A 19,014-nucleotide genomic window follows, 5' to 3' on the forward strand; every position below is an offset into this window, starting at 1 on the left:
ACACTACCTGTGCTATACTGCTATTTGAAAGTGGACTATAGAAGTGTATATTGCAAATTCTAGGACAACCACTAAAAAATTTTTTAAAGAAGCATAAATAATATGCTAAGAAAGGAGAAAAGATAGAATATAAAATGCTCAATTAAAACCACAAAAGGCAGAAAAAGAGTAGAAGACAAAAATAGGAACAAAGAACAAGGGCAACAAATAGAAAACAGTAATATGATAGATATTAATCCAACTATCAGTAAACACTTTGAGAGTCAGTGGTCTAAGTGTACCAATTAAAAGACTGTGAGAATGGATCAAAAAATACATCTTGTCTACATGAAACCCACTTTAAATATAAAGACACATGTAGATTAAAAGTAAATACATGGACAAAAATACATCATGTTAACACTAATCAAAAGAGTGTAGGAGAAGCTAGATTAATTTCATACAGAGCAGACTTCAAAGCAAAGAAAATTATCAGAGATAATGAGGAGCATTACATAATGATAAAGGGATCAATTCTCCAAGAAGACCTAATAATCCTTAACATGTATGTGCCTAACGACAGAGCATCAAACTATGAGAGGCAAAAACTGAGAGAGCAAGAAGGAGAAATAGATGAATCCACTATCAGAGTTGGAAACTTCAACAACCCTGTATCAGAAATGGACAGACCCAGTAGGCAGAAAATTGGTCAACACCACCATCATCAGCTGGATGTAACTGGCATTTGTAGACTACTTCATCCAACAACAGCAGAATACACATTCTCCTCAAGCTCACATGGTACATTCACCAAAGTAGGCCATAATCTGGGCCATAAAACACACCTTAACAAATTTAAAAGAATATAAATGACAAATCAATGTAATTCATCAGATTAATAAACTAAAAAAGAAAAAGCATATGATTACCACAATAGATGCAGAAAAAGTATTTAACAATTCCAACATCCATTCCTTGTTAGAAAACAAACAAAAAGCTCCTAGCAAAGTAGGAATAGAAAGGAATTCATTCAACCTGAAAAATCATATCTATAAAAAACCTAAAGCTAACATTACATTAATGGTAAGAGACTCAATGCTTATGAATTGATGAACTGAATGTTACGTAGTAACAAGACAATGATGCCTACTCTCACTGCTTTTGTTCAACATTAGGGATGCTAACCTCTTTGGCCTCAGCCACAGCAACTTCTTACTAGATATGTCTCCAGAGGCAAGGGAAATAAAAGCAAACATGAACTATTGGGACCTCCTCAAGATAAAAACTTCTGCATAGCAAAGGAAATAACCAACAGAGCTAAAAGGCAACCAAATGGAAATGGGAGATGATATTTGCAAATGACATATCAGATAAAGGGTTACTATCCAAAATCTATATAGAACTTATCAAACTCACACCTGAAAAAACAAATAATCCAGTGAAAAAATGAGCAAAAGACGGGAACAGACACTTTTCCAAAGAAGACATCCAGATGGCTCACAGACACATGAAAAGATGCTCAACATCACTCATCATCAGGAAAATACAAATCAAAACCACAATGAGATACCACCACACACCTGTCAGAATGGCTAAAATTAACAACTCAGGATCAAGAGATGTTGGCAAGGATGCAGAGAAAGAGGAACACTTTTGCACTGCTGGTGGGAATGCAATCTGGTGCAGCCACTCTGGAAAACGGTATGGAGGTTTCTCAAAAAATTAAAAATAGAGCTTCCCTATGACTCAGCAATTGCACTACCGGGTTTTTACCCAAAAGATACAAAAATGCTGAATTGAAGGGTCATATGCATCCCAATGTTTATAGCAGTACCATCAACAATAGCCAAATTATGGAAAAAGCCCAAATTTCCATCGACTGATGAATGGATAAAGAAGATATGGTACACACACACACACACACACGAATATTATTCGGTGATGAAAAAAATGAAATCTTGCCATTTGCAACAATGTGGATAGAGCTAGAATGTATTATGTTAAACAAAACAAGTCAGAGAAAGATAAATATATGATTCAGAGAAATTGTATTTTTCAGACAAAAATAAATATATGTGGAATTTAAGAAACAAAATAGATGAACATGGGGAAGGAAAGGAAAAATAATATAAAAACAAGGAGGCAAACCATAGGAGACTCTTAAAATACAAAGAACAAACTGAGGGTTGCTTGAGGGGTGTTGGGTGGGGGGATGAGATAAATGGGTGATGGACATTAAGGAGGGCATTTGTTGGGATGAGCACTGGGTATTATATGCAAGCAATGAATCACTAAATTCTACTCCTGAAACCATTATTGCACTATATGTTAACTAACTTGGATTTAAGTAAAATTAAAAAAAAAAATACAGATGCTAGCCAGTACAATAAGCAAGAGAAATATAAAGCAACCAGATTGGAAAGATAGAAGTAAACTGTCTCTATTCACAGACAATAAGATCACCAATATAAAAAATCTAATGGAATCTACAAAAAGTGATTAATAAGTGTGTTTAGTAAGGTTGCAGGATACAAGTTCAGTATCTAAAATCAAATGAATTTCTATATTCTTTATCCTAGCAGTGAACAATTTTAAATTGAAATTTTGAAAAGAATATCATTTACAATAACATTGAAAACATTGAAATACTTGGAGAAAAATCTGATAAAATGAAAGACTTATGCATTGGAAACTACAAAACATTGCTGAAAGCAGTTGAAGAAGACCTAAATACATGTAGAGGTGCACCTTGTTAATGGGTCAGAAGACTTGATATTGTCAGTTCTCCTTTAACGGATCTGTATGTTTGATGCAATCCCGATCAAAACCCCTGTAGGCTTTTTTTGTAAACAAAGTCGTTCTAAAATTCGTATGTAAAGGACCTAGAATATCCAAGACAACTTTGAAAATGAACAAAATTGGAGGACTCACACTACCTGACTTCAAGATTCATTACAAAGCTACAGTAATTATTACAGTTGTGGTACTGTCATAAAGATGAATGAATTAGTGGAACAGAATGGAGTCCAGAAACAGATCCATATATATATATATATATGAACAACTGATTTTCAACAAAAGTACAAAGGCAGTTTGGTGGATAAAGGATAATTTTACAAAGGATAAAGGCTGGAACAATTGGATATTCATAAGCAAAAATGAACTTGGATTCCTACCTTGCATCAGCATATACAAAATTTAACTCAAAAGGGATGGTAGATTAAATGTACAACTGAACATAAAAACTTCTAGAAATAAACATAGAACTATAAAACTTCTAGAAGAAAACATGAAAGAAAACCTTAGAAATCTCGGGTAAGGCAAAGATTTCTTAGCCCCAACTCCATAAGTACAATCTGTAAAAGAACAAATTGGTAAATTGGGCTTCATCAGAAACAAAAACCTGCTTTTCAAAATACACTATTGTGAAAGTGAAAAGATAAGCTACGGTTTGGGAAAAAATACTGGAAATAATCATCTGATATAAGACTTGTATCCAGAATATGTAAAGAACTCTCAAAACTCAATAATAAGAAAACAAACAACCCAGTTTTTAGCAGAGCAGATTTGAACAGTTAACCCCGAAGATACAAAGATGGCAAAGAAACACATAAAAAGGTGTTCAACACTAATACCCATTAGGGAAATACAAGGAGATACCACTACACCCCTGTCAGAATGGCTAAAATGAAAAAGGTTGATCATACCAGGTGTCACTGAGGATAGGGAGGAACTGGCACTCTCATAACATTGCTGGTGGGAATGTAAAATGAAACAGCCAATTTGGAAAGCATTTTTGTTTCTTAAGACGTTAAAGTACACCTATCATATGATCCAGCCACGCTACTCCTAGGTGTGTACCCTAAAGAAACAAAGCATATGTTCACATAGACAAGCAGCTTTATTTGCAACAGCCCCGGACTGGAAGCAACTCAAATGTCGATTAACAGGTAAATGGGTAAACTGTGGTGCATCTAATGGAATACAGCTCAGCAGTAACAATGGATAAATCATCAATACATCCAACAGCAAGGATGATACCCAAATAGGCCAAGTGAAAGAAGCCAGATTAAAAAAAAAAAAAAAGTACATACTGTCTAATTCCATTTATGTAAAGTTCTGGGAAATGCAAACTAATGTATAGTGTCAGAAAGCAGATCAGTGGTTACCTGGGAGCACGGACACAGAAGGAAGGATTATAAAGCATGAAGACACCTTTCAAGGGTGATGAATATCCCTCTTTTCATTGTGGTGATGGTTTCATGAAACTCATCAAATTATCTGCTTTAAATATGCGCACTTACTGTATGTCAACTATACCTCAATAAAGCAATTTTAAAAGATACTAATGGCAAAATCTAGTAGACCAGACCACTCTTACTATGTGCCCTGAGCTAGTTGCTGTACCTCTAGTTCCCTAATCTATAAAGTAGGAGTGATATTGCCTTACTCGTAGGGTTGTTGTGACAATTAAAAATAACATATTTGGTATGTTCTATACAAAATGGATGCTCAATTAGTAACTGCAATAATACGATAATGCCCTCAAGAATAAGAAGAGAATAATCACTTGACTCTAAAATGTTCGGCTCACATATATTCCAGAGAGATTACTGTGGATGGTTTGAAGGCCCTTGGCCCTGGTTTCCCAATGGGTCATGGTTTCACATACAGTCACTTTGACTTAACGTGGGAAGATCTGTTCTGCCCATTTTTCCTACTTTCCCACCTCCTCTTTGTTCCTCCTCTTTTGGCCAGAGCTGAAAGGGGAGTCCTTTAGTCTTGGCAAACGCAGCCCTGCCCTCCCAGCCACCCCACCACCTGATGGTCTCTTTGTCCTCCTTCTCATTTTGGGACCTGGAATCACATAGACTTGTAGAGATCGGTCAGCGAGAGAACTCTCCTGGGAAGATTAAGGGAGACTGTATGTCGATCACACAGCATGGCTCCTGGCTCCTGGAACACATCTTTAAGTCAGCAGTTGTGGTTTGGCTAAATATGGCTGAGGTCATCCACTCTGGCTCCTGTACCCTCCTCACACTCTGGAGCGCTCTGGCCAACGGATTCCCAATCCTGTTCTAAGAAAGTGGGAGGAGGAGGGAGACACCACCCCTGCCCTCAAAGGGCGTACAGTCCCATGACCCAGCTCAGTGAGGGAACCTAAGATGGGCTCAGAGATTGCCAAAACAAGGTGAGCTGAAGTCTCAGGGAAAATGTCATGAAAAAAGAGGATGACGGGAGCCTGTCTTGTTTGTGTGCGTTGGTGTGTTTGTAATCCTCAGCCCTTCACACGGTACCTGGCACGTAAGCGGGCCTCAGTTCACACCTTTTGGTTGAACAAGTGAGTTAATGAGGAGAGCAGCAGATGGTATTGTGTCAAGTAGAGAAGAACTGGGAGAACAGGAGCTGAGTTCTAGACTTGGGATAGGAGGGTCCATGTGGCCGGAAGAAAGGCCAGGCCCTGGGAAGAGCTGGATGTGGGGTGGTGAGGGGTGAACGGCGGGATGGAGAGTCTGAACGCTAAGTTAGGGGCCTCTCTGGCACAGGGAGGTCCTTAGAGACGCTGTAGGGGCGGCCTCGCCCATCCCCAGGGGTCCTGCTCTAAACCCCGGTTCCCCAGACGAGCTGAGCTGACTGGAGAAGCTTGTGTTCCGGTCCCTTCTCCCACCCACAGATGGGTACCAGCTCTGAAGGGGAGGCAGAGGCCCTCTTTGCCCTATCCATGGACCCACACTCCTGGCTGGAGGAGAGCAGAGGGGCCAACTGACAGAACGTGCCCCTTCAGCTCGCATTCAGATTCCTCATACACGTACATGTGCCACTCACCCAGGCTCCTAGTTGCTGCTGAACGTCAGGGAGCCAGTGCCAGAGCCAACCAGAAGACTAGCAGGGCCTCTTGTCTGAGCCAGTCTCAAGGAGCAGCCAGAGGAACAGGCTGTGGTGACCCTCGGGCCATGCATGCCGCGGCCTGAGCTGGCTGACTGCTGACCTGGAGCTGGTGTGAACTGAGCAGGGCCAGGAGTGTCAGGGCAGATGTGCCGGGGCCTCCTGCTGCCCTCTGACCTGGCCTCCTATTTTGAATGCTTAGAACTCTCCCTTGTGCCACTTTAGAGCACTCAGCATTTCCAGAACCAGTCTGCAACTTGAGGAAAAGTTACTTCATCTGGAACCAAATGGTTTGCCATTTGACCAGCGCTCGGAGGGTGGGTGTTCGGTGCACCCCGTTAGACCCTCCAAGGCAGCTTGGTTATTGCCCCCAGACCTGGGTGGGCAGTACCCTCCCTTGAAGGTACATTCCTGACTGATACCCCAAGGACTGTGCTAAAGGAATGTTTCAAGCAAAGAAAGAGCAACATTTCTTTCTGCCCAGACATCAAGAAGTGGGCTTTCCTCTGGTTAGACAGATTGGAGCACAAATCCTTGACTCAAGGCTTCTTGATCTAGCGCTCTGAACTGGACAAGAAAGAATTCCAATCTCTTCTCTTTGCCATTCAGCAAAGGATCCCTCGTCTCCACCCCCTACTTCCTGGCTGTCTCCCACAGAGCCTTGTTTCTCCTGCCCTGGTGCCCCGGGCAGCAGCCACAAGCCTGAGCATTGGACACGGAGCTTGGAAAGCCCCCTCCCCGGAATGTGCATGCATTTTCAATGGCTGTGCCTGTGTGTGTGTGTGTGTGTGTGTGTGTGTGCGCGCGCGCGTGCACGCACAGGCGTGTGCGTGTGTGTGGATTTGCACGTAAGTGTGTGTGACAAAAATCGCTTCTGGAGCATGTTGCCCTCTGTCTGCCCATCCAGGTTACTCCTCGCTGCAGGACGAGCTGCTGTCCCCTGCCTCCCTGCAGTACGCACTTCCCTCTCCGCTGCGTGCAGACCAGTACTGGAACGAGGTGGCCGTCATAGATGCCATCCCATTGGCGGCCACGGAGCATGACACCATGCTGGAGATGTCTGACATGCAGGTGTGGTCCGCGGGCCTCACACCCTCCCTGGTCACTGCTGAGGACTCCTCTCTGGAGTGCAGCAAGGCCGAGGACTCTGACGCCACCGGCCATGAGTGGAAGCTGGAAGGGGTGCTCTCCGAGGGACCCCAGGGCCCCATGCTGGGCTCTCTGGACCTTGTGGAGGATGACACAGTGGATTCAGATGCCACAAATGGCCTTATCGATTTGCTTGACCAGGAAGAAGGTCAGAGGTCAGAAGAGAAGCTGCCAGGTCATAAGAGTCAGGAGGACTCCACAGGTGTAGGTCAAGACTCAGAGAATGAAGTGTCTCTTGTTTCAGGCCAGCAGAGGGTGCAAGCCCACATCACAGAATCCCCCAGCGTGAGTCGGGTGATGGAGACCAGCCAGGACAGGTAAGGGCCGGGCTGCCATGACAGGATACGTTTCGTCTTCCTGGGCTTCGGGTGAGATGGTGCCTGACAGTGAGTACAGAGGGAATGCTCAGGTGCTGCCACTGACCTTGACCCTGCGCTCTAACTGCCCAGGAGCAAAGCAGCTCAGCGTGGTGCCGGCTGGCCTGTGAAGTCACCCAGCCCTCGCTCAGCCCTCTGTCCTGTAGGAGTGGAGCAGTGATCTGTAAAGGCCAGTCCTCGCCCAGGATGCCCCTGGGTGTGGCCAGCAGGGGAGAGGCCGGGGCGTTGGGACAGGGAAGGGTGCTAGGAGAGAGAGATTGTAAGGCTTGGTAGAGCCACCTCTCCAAAGTGCAGCTGAGTGTAGGTGCCCTGGGCCCTTTCTGTTGGGTGCTTGGCTGTTGAAGACCATATTTAGAAACCCAGAAGCAGCAGGGCCCGGGGAAGTTATTCAGGCAGTCTCACACCCTGCGTGTGACCGAGCTGATAATGGCGCCCCCTTTGAAACTGTCCCCCTTTGAAAGTGTGAGGCTGGTGGGCTTATTGGGGCAGGACAGAGCTTTCATCTACTGAGAGACGGGTGATTCTCCTGGGCTGCTCCTGTGCCTGTAGCGGGGCTTGGATGGTTCAGGCAGAAGGGCCTTCTGCAGATGCTGTAGAAGCCACAGGCCCGACTCACATCCATGGCAGTGGGCCCACCATACCCTAGGGCTGGGCAGAATGTGGAGGGTCACTTTGGCCTTCCTGGACTGGCATAGGAACTGGGCCACAGTGGCCCTTTCCTCCATATCACTTCCTAGATTTTCCCTAAAGCAAGGAGAGAGTTCACATGCTCCCTGAAGGCTGTGCACAGCCAGCACACCCAGGTTGCTCAGGTCTGGCCAGGCCGTGGGAAATCTGTTCTCACTTCCTCTTCCCACCCACATCCCCCCTCAGACCCTCTCAGAAGCCCAGTCTGACCGGGTCCACTCAGTGTGACCCAAGTACCGACGTAGGAGGGAAGAGAAAGCCATTTACAAGAGGAGACAGCAGGGATTTATTTTGTTTGGGTTTTGTTTCCTAAATGAATCCTTTGTTTAGTGGGGAGAATTGGACAGACTGAGTAGAGTGAAATACTGGCATGCCTGTGACAGAGGCCATCACCCAACAACCTGTGGTAACCATTCATTCAGCAGGCATTTAGGGCACACTATGTGCCAGCCGCTGCACCACTGTCCCAGCAGGGCCACCAAATGGGGAACCGGAAGGCCTGGTGCCAGTGCAGGGTGTGGTACAGCTTGGCTCTCTGTCCTTGGTCAGCCCTCCGGTGGGGACAGATGAATGTCATTCACTCACCCAACAGTATGTATTGCGTGCCTACTGTGTGCCAGGCACCTATAAACGTGCCTCGGTGCTGAAGATGTGGCATTGAACAAAACACAGAAAAGTCTCCCATCTGCAGAGAGTGTGTGGTCTAGTGAGGAAATGGACAATAAATGAGATAAAGCCAAATAAATGGAAAGTATTTAAAAGGTAAAAGTTACATGATAGTGCTAAAAAGGAAAATAAAGGAGGGAAGAGGGTGGGATGCACATACCTGTGTGGAGAGTGGATGGCCAAAATGAGGGATTGGGTAGCAGGGGAGGCCTGAGTCTGTGACGTTGGAGTGAAGACCAGAAGGAATTAAGGGGTGAACCATATGAATACCAGAGGGGACATATCCAGCAGAAGACCCAGCCAGTGCAAAGGTCTTGTGGTAGAACATGCATGGCCTAGTCGAGGACCAGTGAGAAGGTCACTGATCACAGCAGAGTGATGGAAGGAGCTAATGGGGCCAGACACGTCCAGCCTTGAGTTCCTAGAAAGACTTTGGCATTCATTGGGTGGGATGGTGAGCCACTGGAGGGTTTTGAGCAGAGGGAGTGAGGTGATGTGGCAGCTGCCTTGAGAACAGCCTGACAGGGCCAGGGGTCAGGCAGAGGCAGGGAGATGAGCCAGGAGGTAAGAGCTGCTACTAGTATGGACCAAGATGGCGGCAGTGCTGGTGGTAAGAAATGATTGTGTTCAGGTTATATGCTTGAAAGTTGAACAAACAAGAGGTTTGCTGACAAATAAGACATGGAGTGTGAGAGAGAGAAGTCTAAGAATTCCCTAATGTCCTTGACCTGACAACTGGAAGGATGAAGAGGCTATGTAGTGCAGGGTGGGGAAGACTGGGCAGAACGGGGGGGGGGGGGGGAGTCAGGAGTATGGATTTGATCGTGCTATCCCTGAGATGCCTGTTAGAGCCCCCCAGAGCAAAGACGTTCAGGAGGCAGCTGGGCATATACATCTGCAGCTTGAGGAAGAGATTCTGTGTGCACACCTGGGCATCATGAGGACACAGGTGGGATGTGAAGTCATGGATTGAACGAGCTCACTTAGGAAGTAGATGTAGGTAGAGATGAGGTCTGAGAACTGAGCCTGAGGTGGCCCAGTGCTCAGACGTCAGAGAAATTAGGAGAAACTGACAAAGGACACTGAGAAGTGGTAGCCAGAGAGAGGGGAAAACCAGGCAAATGTGGTATCCAGAAGCCATAGAAGATTGTGTTTCCATGGGGAGAGAGTGGTCGCCTTACTGGATGAGCACTGGGATAAGGACTGTGGAGTGCAGGTGGCCTGGAGGGCTGGAGGGAGGCAGAGGAGGTGATGGGCATGGAGACCTGGGTGACAGCCATCAGTGTGAGCCAAGTGCCTCAGGAGCCCAGGGTGAAGAGCCAGCCACTTAAAGGGATGGGCCAGTGGCACTGGTACCCGTGGCCCTCTCCACCTGGATAGCAGGAACGGGCCACTTGTGCCTCTCTGGACAGGGCAGTCAGCTATGTGCTGACCATGTGTAATTGCTCATGCAGTCCCGTCCCTTGGGTGTGCAGTATGGGATGTGGAGCCAGCGCTCTGGAGGGGGAGGGTATCTGAGCGGCCAGAGACTGAAGGGCGACCCAGTGCCCTTTCTCTCTTCCTGGACCCCAGATTGCAGGACTGGGAGGAAGAAGGCTCCATTGTCTCATACCTACAAGATGCTGCACAAAGTTCCTGGCAAGAGGGGGTCGTACGTGGCCCACACTCATTCCAGAGTACAGTCACCACCATCAAAGAGCTGGAGCCCAGTGGGTCTCAGGAGTATGAGAAGGTCCTGCTGTCTGCAACTGAGCACATTTGGGAGGAGCAACCAGAGGCTGAGAGCCTGCAGGCCGACAGGGAACGGAGACGACAAAGCCACCAAGAGTGGGTGCAGGAGGCTCGGAGCACTTTCTCCCAGATGGCAGAGGTGAGACGCCCACAGAGACACCTGCTGATGCCTGCCAGCACTGGAGGGGCCTGAGGCCCAGGGCAGCCTTTCATTCCATCAAGCCCCAGGCCAAGCATGCTTCCTTTCTTTAAAAGTTGTGGCTGTGACTTCACTTTCTCTAGAAGCAAGGATACAAAGCCCCGGTCTCTGCTGAGGGAAGGAAGTAACATTCACGGGGCATCCCAGGCACACAGCCTATGATGTCATGCTCACACTGCCTCGGGTCTCTGTTGTCATTCCCATGTGGCAGTTGACGGTCGAGCCGCTTGTCCAAAGTCACAGGATGAGAGGCAGGCTTTGCAGTTAGGTCTGGCTGATTCCCAAGCCATGGTTTTTGTTTGTTTTCTTTTTCCGTGGTGTGTTTTAGGAAGGGTGTAGAGCAGAGAGACCTGAGTGTTAGACTGACCCTGGTCCCACCATGGTCAGTGTGGCCACGGACAAGCCACTCTCTTCTCGGCATCTGGGTTTCCTCATTGGTAAAAGAGGAGTGAATGGATTACCACCAAGGTGCACTGGCTCAGGAGTTCTGTGATCCTGTGGGGGGCTCCACAGGTGGACCAGGAGAGGCCTGCTGGCCTCGCTCCTGACTTCTTGTCTCTGCCTACCTCAGGCCTCCCTCCTCTGTTTGGGTTTGCCCTGCTGTACTTATTATCTGTTTGCTTTAGCTTCACTCCCCTTTCACATTCTCTTGCCCCCCAACATTCCCACTCCCGTAGACATCCATTTTAATGTGTTTTTGGAAAAATTTTTTATTTTGAAAAATCGCAAATAAATACAAAAACAGAATAGCATATTAATTTCCATGCACACTCCACCCAGGCTGTACAGTTACCCAGTTATGGCCAATCTTGTTTCATCTATACCTTCTCCACTTTTCTCTCCCCCAATGTATTATTTTGAAACAAAATACCCAGATACCTTATTAAGCTGTGCCTTTTTAATGTATGCTCTTTTATAAAATCTGCATGGCCATTCCGTGCATATGCATTTTTAGCGTGTGCATAAATGATGTGTTCTGCGTCTCATTTGGTTTCTTATGGTTCAGTCAGCACTGTTTCCTCATTTGGGAGCCCTTTCCTCTTCTCTCTCCCCTCTGCTGCTTTCTCTTCTCTCTCTGACCTACCTGAACCTGAGCCCTAGCAGGCACCTTGGGGCCCCCACGACCAGGTTAGCTGCACAATAGTGCTGGGATGCTGGCTGCAAAGAACTGCTAGGAATCCAATATGGTTTTATTTAGATACTTCCCTCCAAGTATGTGACTTGGACAAGATAGGCAGCTGTGTCCATTTTTAACCCCAGACCACCCTGTGCATTCTTGGCCATCAGGCTAGCCTTTGGCACTTCTACTGCTCCTAATAGCAAGCACTGGGCTGAGAGCATGGGTGCTCTTAACCGGGTCTATGATCCTGAATCCTTGGGAAAGAGAAGGACGCCAGGAGCCTTCTTATGCATGGCCCCTCTGCAGTCAGCCTTTGGTCATGGGAGGACTGGGGGAAAAGCAAGGGCACTCTAGGGGGTCATGAGAGAAACCTTCTAGGTCATAGGGTCCAACTGCCTCATTTATCATTGAGGAAACTGAGGTTCCAGAGAAACTTCTCCAGGGTCACACAGTGAACCAGTGTCAGGGCCAGAGGAGTCCGGATCCCGTTTCCCAGTCGGAATGAGTGGCTATGAAGGGCCCCCAGGCCTGATGCCTTCCAAATCTAGGACAGGATTGGATGTTGTGGGTGAGCTGTTGTCCTCGTCATCGGATGGGACCCCAGAGATGATAATGAGGCCCATTGAAGGGTTTCCAAAGAGCCCATTTACTAGTATTTCCAGTAAGTCTCTGGAAACACTGACAGAGAGATGCCCTCCAATTTGGAGCCAGGAAGGCAAGCCTGAGATGACTGTAGGACATTCTCCTCTGAGACCCCAGATGGAAATATCTGAAGTTGGACTCTTATCTGGGCTAACAGTGAATGCTCTCCAGTGCCCAGCTCCTTTGCATGTGCCATGGGCTTTTATTTTTTCCAGGTGCTTCCTTGTTGAAACAAGGCAGTATTGTGTAGTGATGGGAGTTTGAAACTTGAGTCATTTCCTTACTCTTTGACCAGGCAAGTTATTTAACCTCTCTGTGCCTCTATTTCCTCTGTGTAAAATGGAAAAATGGCAGGGTCGTCGGAAGGCTTAACTGGGTTAGTGTATGAAATGCACGTAGAATCCTGCCTGCCAGCAGTACTCACTCCTAGTCGTCCCTGTTTTACAGAAGGAGGAAACTGAGGCCCAGAGAAGGTACCCAGGTTTCCCAGCCCTTACAGTGAGTGAGTTGCAGGGTCAGCTGGCTGTGTCCCAGATCTTTGTTCCCTGTTACTCAAAGAGGAACAGCTTGATCCCGAAAGTGAAATTCCTTTCTGCGGCAGCTGCTGCCCGCTGCATTTGTGAATCAGCTCTGTGAAGACAAGCTTAAAGCACATGGTTCCTGCTCGTGGGCGTTGACAGCCCAGCATGGGAAGAGCCTTTGAGGACAGGCCTTAAATAGACACACCAGTTACACGCTTACATTTAGGGTTGCTGTGCCCGGTAAAGGGGGCGGGGAGTGCAGAGGGCCCTCGGGGCTGATGGGAACTGCAAGGGCTTCCAGGGGGCCCCACCACCAGTGTGGACCCCACTGGGCTAATTTGGCTAGGCCTGAGCAAATCACTCATCCCAGGGCTATTTTTGAAAGAAACCCCTAACTGTCTGTCCAGGGTATTAGCCAGTCCCATCCCTGCGCATGGGGGTGAACTCCGTTCTCATCACGGCAGTAACAGCCCAGGGAAACACACAAGTAGCCACATTCTCGAACAGCTTTCCTGGAGTCCCCGAAAGGGAACATGTTCCTGGGCAGCACTGCCTGTAGTTCGCATAGGCCTGGAGGGCAAGAGCACAGGGCGGGGCACCAGTCACTCACAGAGTGACTTTGACATGCGCTTTCAGTGCCCAGGATAGACGCACCTGCCAGCTCCCTTCTAGCCCAGTTGGACAGCCCCAGCAGCTGGTTTGGGGAGCTAAAATTATCGAGGCCTGATGTCACCCAGGCGTGAGGGCAGAGCCTAGGGCAGCTCAGCAGGAGGGCACTCAGCGGGGCAGTTGTGGTGAGAGGCCGTCCAGTCTCCTGCGGAGAGAGAATGGAAGGGGCCCCAGGGGCACTCAGGAGTCCCAGAGGAGAATGAGAGACTGGACCCCCACAGCAGCCGGACCCCTAGTCCTGCTAGTCCCTGGAGGGCCCAGCTGCTGAGGAGGTGAGGATGTGGACTTTCATCACCCAGCTCCTGGTCACCCTAGTGCTCCTGGGCTTCTTTCTGGTCAGCTGTCAGAACGTGATGCACATAGTCAAGGGCTCTCTGTGCTTTGTGCTGAAGCACATCCACCAGGAGCTGGACAAGGAGCTGGGGGAGAGCGAGGGCGTGAGTGACGACGAGGAGACCATCTCCACCAGGGTGGTCCGGCGTCGGGTTTTCCTGAAGGTAACCACCAGGCAGGAGGCAGGGCTGAGGGCACGGCACTGCCATGTGTGCGGGCAGCAGCTGGGGGGCGGTGCGGGACCCCACGTCAGGGGACGGGTGCGGATTCTGCACAGCCCGCTGCGCCGCAGTTGCACCGGAGGCTCAGCTCCGGGACTTGGGAGGCCACACTCCCGGCCTCAGTGTCTGTGGAAGGGCTTTCTACACCGGAAGGTGCTGTCGAAATCGAAATTAGGTGCCTCGCTTCCCGCCTCAGGGCCTCCTCTGTAAAACTTATGTAACCAGCCCGGTTTTGCCTGCTCCCTGTTGAGGGTATCAATCTCGCAAGCTTGGGGCTCCATCCCATCTTCAGGCCCCACGGCCCCCAGGGGCACCGCTCGCGCTTGGAGCTCTCGGTTTGTGTGCCACGACTTGCTGAGTTGGAGTTTCCTGCCGCGGTGGGGATTTGTCCGTCTGTGGCTGCTGGCTCCCACTCTTTTCTTCATCCGCCACCTCTTTCCCAGACTACGCGCTTACTAATGCTGAATTTTCTCCTTTTCTCCAATCCTAGGGGAATGAGTTTCAGAGTATTCCAGGGGAGCAGGTGACAGAGGAACAGTTCACAGATGAGCAGGGCAACATTGTCACCAAGAAGGTGGGTGCACAGAGTCCTCCTGAGCTGGAGAGACACAGGGGGGCTAGATGGTGCTGGACTCACCTCCCAGCTTCTCACTGCTACCCTAACAGAGGGTAAACATGGCTACAAAGAGACAGGTTCAGGTGCCGGGAGCTCTGGTCTTCTGAGGTCCGGCATGACATTCCTCAAAGCTACTTTACTGATTCAGCCTGAATTCAGCTCCTGCTACTTGTTCCAGAAGGACCAGGCTCCACGGAACAGCCCAAACCTAGTCCAGCAACGTCTAGCCCTGAAAACAGCTGTAAGACAGAAAGGTGGTGGCCCCCGAACTACCATGGGCCTGCGAAACCAAAAGGGCTGTGGAGGTGCATTGAATGGGTAGCAGATTTTAGTTCAGCAGACCTGATTTTGCCTGTCAGGTTTTGGGCACCGTAATAGGCATGGGCAGAAGGGAGAGGAGGAGCAAAGGGAAGACCTTGTATGGGTTTCCACTGTGGTGCTGCTCCCGCTATTGAAGCAAGACCACTCAGGTGGCCATCTTTCCTCTTACAAAGTGTGCTTCATGCAGACAGGGACTGTATCTTATTTTGTTTTCATCTCCCAGTCCCAGTACATGGGAGGTGCAGAGGAAACAGTGTTGGAATATTCAGGTGACTGAATAAGGGAACATAATTGCATGGAATACCATAGATGAAAAGGAAATACGCTTTGCCCTCAGGAGCTCACAATGCACGGAAGACAGAGTGACCTTCCAACAATATGAAGAGGCAAACTCTGATCATTAATGAAATCGGCTAAGACCCATTTGCAAATTCTAGCCCCTCTGAGGCTGCCCAGAGCCTGTTTTCCACACAGTGATGGGGGGGGGCGGGTGGTGGTCACACACCAGTCCCCATTCTTGGCCACTCATGGAAGGGCACCTTAGGACAAAGGACAAAGGCTGCCTGTCCCCCAAATCTCACTCCCGGGGACCTGCTCTTCTCATCCTCTGTTTCAATGGCTTCACAGGCCTTTTCTCCCTTCCCTCTCTCTTCCAGATCATTCGCAAAGTTGTTCGGCAGATAGACTCATCTGGTGCTGATGACACCCAGGAGCATGAGGAGGTGATTGCTGAGGGGCCCCTGGAGGACCCTAGTGAGATGGAAGCTGATATTGATTACTTTATGACACATGCCAAGGTACTGCGGCGGCTGCAGCCTCCCAGAGGCTCTCGCCCTTCTGAGCGCCTGTCACCTCTCCCAACTGCTCACCTGTGCACCCGCCCTCTCTGGGCTCCAGTCTGCACCATGCTCACCTCCTCTGGTCTCCCCTGTGCCTCTGTCCTCCATGGCAGGCAGGGTTTCCACGGCTGCCGGAAGTGCTGTCGTTCTCATGCCTACTTTCTGCCTGTCTCTCTGTGTGATCTGTCCTGCGTTCTGTCTCTGCTGCTGTCTCCAGGTGGAGCTGAGAGGGAGTAGCCTGCAGCCGGACCTGATAGAGAGCAGGAAGGGGGCTCAGATAGTGAAGCGGGCCAGCCTGAAAAGGGGCAAGCAGTGATCTCTAGCCCCTCCCCTCAAATGGCCTCTTTGGAGGTAACACCGTCTTTCTGCATCCTTTCTGCATGGCCTGGTCCTCGTGGAGTGGCTGGTCCTGAGAATGGCTGCTCACTTGCTCATGTCTCCCCCTTCAGCAGGGGAGCTCACCCCTCGGCCACCCCCAGCATGATGCAGGAGGAACAGTGGTGCTGTGGCCTTGAGACACAGATTCTCGCTTCCCAACCTACTAACAGTGTCTCTGAATCCCTGTCCTCCTCAAGAAAACAGCAAACAATACCATCTGCTGATTACCTCTCTGGGGGTACAAAAAATACAGATTTGAAAAAAATGCCTCGATGAGTGAAAGCACTCAGCAAATCTCAGTAGCTGATATTATCCTGAAAGCCAAGCTATGGGGATCTGGAGGAGGGGGGACAGGTCTCGGGGAGCACAGCAGAGTCTGCCTAGGCTATGCCATTTCAACGCAAGTCTGCAGGAAGAGCTCCAGCAGTGATAGACCTAGAACAACACTGACTCTTGAACCTGGAACCCGTCAAAAATCCTGTGAACCCAAGGCACCACTTCTCTGTGATGTTTCTTGAGACACGTCGCTCTGTTGCTTTCCAGGAAAGGGTGAAGCAAACAGGCCCGGGGGGTGGATGGCGATCTCCCAGCCAGTTAGGAGGGCTGTCAGGGATGGGTGCATGGCGTGCGTGAGCATGCGTGGCCGAGGAGCAGGGGTGTGCGGTGATTTGCAATGAGGGAGGGCCGTGAAGACGCTGCAGCGAAGGCTCTCCAGTGGGCCCATGCGGTGCTGGGGGCTTCAGCGGCCAGCTCTGACCTCCGTCCTCCCTGAGGGATCCTGTACTGAGCTGCCCCGAGGCCGTTTGCTGTGCCCAGCTCGGGGCAGCTCAGTACAGGATGCATCGGGGTGGGAGTCGGCAGGAAGCAAGGAAGCGTTCTGGCCCCAGCACAGCACTAACCAGCCTCTTGCCATTTCAACCCCCAGGGTGTGGTGGCTCTGGGCCAAGAGGAAAGCAGGCTCTGGCTTTCTGCATTCAGCAAAAAGCAGGGCCACTGCCTCCCAAGCCGCCAGAAGTGCTGGCTCTGGGCTTCCCAACACACCTCAGCACTTGGGCAAAAGAAAGAGGACTACGGATCCAGTTATAGGATAAAATTAGACCTGACTCCTCAGCAGCTTAAGGAGGTCACAGTGTTAACCCTGGCCCTGCCGAGGGGGTCCCACCAGGCTGCTGGCTTAGTGGATTAACTGTGATGAGCCCCGGAAAGGATACAAAAGTACAAATAATTTGAAGGAGCTGAGAGTGGAAGGAAAAGTGTCCTCTTGCGCCTTGTTTTCTCTATGGTAGTGGCGGCAGCAGCGGCCTTACCTTTCAGCTTCTGTTTGGCTCCGATTTTTAGGGGGAGGGGAGGAGCCTAAGATTTCTTCATTTTAATTTTCTGTACATGATCTGCAAGGGTGGCTGAAACTCCGAAAGGAGATACGGTTCTGTACCACTGCACGTGGGTGTCAGGAGACCCAGGCAGCCTGGCTCCAGCACAGTGCCGGGGCCTCTGCTGAGAACGGGCGAGGGAAGTTTGGGTGGGGACAGTGGGGAGGGAGCCAGTGTGGAGGCAGGCTTCTGCCCAGGTCCCAAGTGGCCAGCAGTGCCCCGCCCCTCCCCACCCCCCCCACCGGCCCCAGCAAGACTAGGGCTGCAGAGCAGACGTTGAAGGGCAGATGGTCCTCTGACCCTCAGTACTTACTGCCACCCACTCACATGCATGTACCATCAGCCCTTGGGACTCGTGGATTCCACACTGGCAAATTTGCCTACTGGCGAATATTTATGGCAACCCCCAAACCCACACTCGCGGTGCTTTCACGGTCGCTCACAGACACACACACCGTGGCAAGAAATTGGAGTTGCCCTGGCGCACGTTCCCAGCTGAGGGCGAACAAGATGCCAGTCTGCCCCCCTAATGGAGCTCATGCTATGAACGGGTGTCCTTTTTGCAGGCTGTTGTTGAGTGCCATGTTTTTTGCATTTTTGTGCTTGTTGATTTTGCTGTTTAAAGTGGCTCCTAAGAGCTGTTTAAAATGGTCTTCCTAAGAGCAAGAAGGCTGTGATGTGCCCTACAGGGACAAAGACGTACGTTAGATAGGATTCACTGGCCATGAGTTAGAGCACTGTTTTGGTGGTGGGTTCAACGTTAAGTAATCAACAATATGTATTAAATAAGGTGCCTATACAGAAGCATAAATCAAGGTTACGTATTCATTGTCTAACAAAGATGTGGCCACTAGAGGTTCACAGGAACCTAACTAGGCATTTTCCTTGAGAGCGGTGGATCAGTATTGGCAACTTTCTGGAACATGACCACTGCAAATGGCAAGAACTGACTCTTTGTTTCAGAGAGAGTGAAAGCTGGCACTTAGGAGTCTAGATTCACGGCCTGACTCATCCTTTTCCTCCAGATCTGATGCCTTGCATTAGTCATTTGACTGTCCTGAGCCTCCACCCCCGTGAGGGAGATTGCACATAGTCCCCTTTCACCTCAGTAGAAAGGTTTAGAAATAGTCATGGCAACTGGGCAGGCTGTCGTGAAGGGTGAAGGACACCTGCGCTCAGCGCAGACGGGACTGTAGCATGACGTAGCAGGTCAGCCGGTCTCGTCACGCCTTGCCTTCCTTAGCCATAGCATAGTAGTGATGCCACTCTTCTCTCGTAGGATGGTGACCATGATGGAGGGGGCCTTTCAT

The 19,014-nt window shown here is 49.5% G+C and overlaps 1 protein-coding gene across 23 annotated transcripts in view; it reads left to right on the forward strand.

Moving 5' to 3' along the window:
• The window catches only part of ANK1 (ankyrin 1), a 219,143-nt gene that overhangs the window by 194,237 nt on the left and 5,892 nt on the right, over positions 1–19,014 (forward strand). For 8 of the 23 annotated variants that reach the window (XM_040449367.1, XM_040449631.1, XM_040449435.1 and 5 more), the window contains 5 exons: positions 6,773–7,331; positions 10,317–10,614; positions 14,671–14,754; positions 15,774–15,914; positions 16,174–16,307. In XM_040449367.1, the coding sequence (XP_040305301.1) occupies positions 6,773–7,331; positions 10,317–10,614; positions 14,671–14,754; positions 15,774–15,914; positions 16,174–16,272 (1,181 nt within the window). In that variant the 3' untranslated portion in view covers positions 16,273–16,307. Of the gene's footprint in view, positions 1–6,772; positions 7,332–10,316; positions 10,615–13,673; positions 14,124–14,670; positions 14,755–15,773; positions 15,915–16,173; positions 16,308–19,014 lie in introns of those variants that run through there. The other 15 variants (XM_040449573.1, XM_040450310.1, XM_040450176.1 and 12 more) reach the window with 9 other exon arrangements.

Source organism: Herpailurus yagouaroundi, unplaced genomic scaffold (genome assembly GCF_014898765.1).
Source record: "Herpailurus yagouaroundi ecotype Mexico unplaced genomic scaffold, PumYag 28, whole genome shotgun sequence".
NCBI lineage: Eukaryota > Metazoa > Chordata > Mammalia > Carnivora > Felidae > Herpailurus > Herpailurus yagouaroundi.